General features: G+C 39.0%; 1 protein-coding gene across 1 annotated transcript in view; it reads left to right on the top strand.

Moving 5' to 3' along the window:
* Nucleotides 1-3,608, top strand: part of LOC106894163 (uveal autoantigen with coiled-coil domains and ankyrin repeats-like) — a 6,078-nt gene extending 2,470 nt beyond the window's left edge. Inside the window, exons 2-4 of the mRNA XM_014952686.1 lie at nt 149-301; nt 1,201-1,266; nt 1,751-3,608. Of these exons, the coding sequence (XP_014808172.1) occupies nt 149-301; nt 1,201-1,266; nt 1,751-1,822 (291 nt within the window). The 3' untranslated portion in view covers nt 1,823-3,608. The remainder of the gene's footprint in view (nt 1-148; nt 302-1,200; nt 1,267-1,750) is intronic.
* Nucleotides 3,609-3,876: the final 268 nt, after the last annotated feature.

Below are 3,876 nucleotides of genomic sequence, written 5' to 3'. Positions count from 1 at the left end.
TTTAAGTCTCTTAGGCAGTGTCATGGCAAGCTAGGACAGAGACCCTTCAGTGCTTGCTAATTTTGATCAGTCTTTAAAGAATGTTAAAGAATATTATTTTTCGGTGAGACGTCCTTAAATGAGGTTTTTGTGTGCTTTTTCTTAAAAGATCACAGAACTGCTTAATGATGTGGAGCGGTTAAAACAAGCTCTTAATGGCTTGTCTCAGCTCACATACACCACCGGGATCCCCTCAAAGAGGCAGAACCAGCAGGTTGAAACGCTGCAGAACCAAGTGAAAAGCCTGCAGCAGCAGTTGGCGGTAAGTGCTCCTGCGAGGCCTTGGCTGAGATGGGGTAGCATCACTTACAGTCCTTGTGTGACCAAGGAAATACAAATGTGGCTGCTGGAGCCCTGGGGTTGGCTGTAGACTTTGACTTCAAAAGTAGAGTAATGAATAAATTCATTATTATTTTTGTTTTCCCGTGACTGCTGCTTTGGAAATTTGTCTGCTCCCTTCTACACATTGCAGTTACAACATCTGGGAATTTTTCCAGATAAAAAGGATGCAGAGAAAATTTGTGTTTATGAGATACGCTGCTATAGTTCATGCCATGCCCATTTCTGTATGCAAGTTCCAGGTTAATATTTTCTTTCAAAAAACCACCAGTCATGTGTCTTCTCACTTTGAAAGTGAGGTGGCCCTTTGACTGTTTCCTTGTCTGCAAACACTGTGAAGTGTATTCCTTATTAACCACTAACAGTGAAGGGGAATGCTTTATGGGAAGTGCTGGGAGTTTGGGCATGAACATGTTTGTGGCCCCTTCAATAAAGCTCTTAATTAAAGCTGTGTATCTGAGCCAAGTTAGCTGTTTGTAAATCTGTACAGAAGCAGGATAAATCTTTGCAAAGCTAACCCTTATAAGGCAACGTGTTCTTAAATTGGGTGGTTTTATAACAAACAGCTAATGCTGTTGAGGAAACAAGTGTTTAATCTTAGCACCTCCTTGACAGCCAGTCAGCAACATTGCTTTGCTACAAGTAAGCAATAAAAAAAGTGGTGACTTTTTTCTTGATTAAGGAGGGGATATAGCTAATTTAACCTTGAACTTCTGCTTTGGCTAGTCTAGAAGTGCAGAAAACCAAGCCCCAAAAGCTGGAAATGAGCAAAAGTAGATGTTAAAAATTTGATGACTTCACCTCCTCTTCCTTCTGTTACAGGATGCTAAAAGGCAGCATCAAGAGGTAGTCTCAGTGTATCGGACACATCTCCTCAGTGCTGTACAGGTATGAGAGTACCCAGTTCAGATTGTTTTACTGTCATTTCAGTGTAGGGATCCTTGAGACATGTTTTGAACTCCCTCGCTGGGAGACCTCAAACTAGCATCAAGTACCTGTTTTCATGTTGAGAGTTTTAATTTAAAAAGGACTGAGCCAGTGGCTCTCATGAAGTTTTACGACTTCAGATACTCAAGAATGCAAAAGAGGGACCCTTCCTACAGCAGCAGCTGTGGAGCCAGAGGATAGGAACAGTTGCTTTTTTTTCCCCACATTGTATTTTCATAAAGGAAACTGCTGTGTTAGTGACCCTTCTTTCTCATGAGAGAAAAAGAACAAGATTCCTGAAATATTGCAGACTTTCCCAGAGAGTAGTGAAAATACAGCAATGAATTAACACTTTTGGGTAATTTTGAAGAGTCTCCTAATATTAGTGGTGGATGGTTGACACTTTATGGGATTTTTAATTTAACTAAGCGTTTGCTTGCTCTAGGGTCACATGGATGAAGACGTCCAAGCTGCTTTACTACAGATCATCCGCATGAGACAGGGACTCGTTTGCTGATGTGCTTAGTGCCATTGCTCTTGAAGGCTGCTGTGTCTTGTAGAAGTGCTGTGGTGATGGTAGTGATAACCTTCAGGAGACTTATATAAGTATGATATAGCTGCAATTAGAATCTCCAAATATGAAACAACTTAGCTGGAATAGTTTCTTCGTGGAAAACTGAAAAATAGGGCTACTGAGTTTCAGATCTGACACCTCTCTCATTAGATTAATAAAAGATGTAGAACGTCTTTTAAAATTGGTAGACAAGCTGACTGTCAAAATGATGACATGGTAGTTAAATTATTTTTATGTCTGATTGACCACTTATTAAAGCAAGGTCTATACCCAGAAACTCCAGTTTATCCTATAACTCGGACTCTCATGGTATGGTTGAAAATAAACTCTATTCAAATGAGCTTGGCTAAGTATTGTAGCTGTATATCTCCTTTAATGATTAAGAGAAAGTGGCTGTTTTTGTCACATAAGCTGATGAAGACACACTAAGACACGCTTAGTAAATCAGCTGCAAAGGTAGATGGAAAGTATTTAGGTATATGTTGTAACTTGGCTGGCCAAGTTACAGACTTTATTTAAATATAAGCTTAAGATGTAGTGCCTTTGCTTTTTTGCAAGACTTAAAAATCAGGTTTTTCTATCAAAACACTAACTTTTGTTTGTCTCCCCTTCCCCCAAGGTTTTTCAGGAATGCTTTGTAATGCTGATTACTGTGGGCTAAAGTAGTGTCTGGGAGTGGAGTGTCATGGTTTGCAGAGCAGCATTTTGATCTAAATGCAATAGTCCTGCTTCTTTATAATTTCATTCTTCATTAGGCCTAATATGGGTGCAGGCTGAGCAGCTCATTAAGCTGTACACTAGATAATTCAGGTATTGGATTTTCAAACACTATCTCATGGAAGTTCAAGGTATTTTCCTCTTAACTGTAAATTATGTACTATAATCTTATTTATGGGGAAAGATGCAAATAGTAAGGATTAATTAAATGAGAATTTTTATTTGCTTGGAATCTACCTATTAAATGAGACAGGGCTTCACTTTGAAGGATGGTGTTCCTATAAGTAAGTTTTATGAAAGGAAACACAAAATTTGGGACTATTCAAAGGAAGTAATTGGGAAATGAGTCTGACAACGTATGTGGCCGTTGTAGTAGAGCAAGGAGCAGAAGTGCTATCAGTTGCTGTGGTAACTTCAGGCTACTCTGTCGTAAAGCATTTAATAACTAGTGAGTAGGAATCTGGGATCCTGACACAGAAAACTTCCCCTTCCATGTTCCTGAAAAATAGGACTTAAGTCAGAGTGCAGAGTTCTCTGCCTGGAGTTGCCTGGGCTTCCCCCTAAGCTGTACCTCAGGCTTAGGTCTCCCTTTTCTTAGTAGTATTATGTTTGTTTCCTTTTTTTTTCCTTTTTGGGCAGTCTTGTAGAATTGGAGAGACGACTGCCACATAGAGGAGGATACAGACCTAGTGATGAATGTGCAGGGCAGTTTTTATTATATAAATACACTTAATATATTTACTAAATATGTGTCTGTAGTTAAACAGATCTTCTGCTGCTTTCCTTTAATTTCTTAGAGGACTATTACAGAAAACATCTCAGTATATATACATTACTTTTTAGCCAAATTCTTTTATGATTGCATTACTTGAAACTCTTGTTAGAGAGAGCTTGTTTTGATATACTAACTCTGGCATATTTTGATATTGTATGTTTCCTTCTGAGGGAGTTCTATGTGTGTTTTTCTAAATTTCTCCCATATTACCTTATCAATAAAAAGTTTTCTTCTTTTTATGGTTGTGGTTAATTCTGTAAAAGGTAAAGAAATGTAAATAGCTTGGCAAAATAGCGCGGGTAGTGGAGGCTGTGGAACTCGCTCGAATACTCTCAAATCCCAGGTCACACATTCATTTTTCAGGTGTCCACTGGGAATATTGGGTTCTTCTATTTCTGGATTTCATGGCTGGTAAAATGTTGGTGTCATTGATCAAGACTCAAATCTCCTACCAGTTAATTCTTCAGAGTAAATGGACTCTGGCCACCCCTGCACTGCACGGGGC

Source organism: Calidris pugnax, unplaced genomic scaffold (assembly GCF_001431845.1).
Source record: "Calidris pugnax isolate Ruff unplaced genomic scaffold, ASM143184v1 scaffold187, whole genome shotgun sequence".
Lineage (NCBI taxonomy): Eukaryota > Metazoa > Chordata > Aves > Charadriiformes > Scolopacidae > Calidris > Calidris pugnax.
The sequence above is the reverse complement of the archived record's forward strand: the minus strand, read 5'-3'. Positions and strand labels throughout refer to the sequence as shown.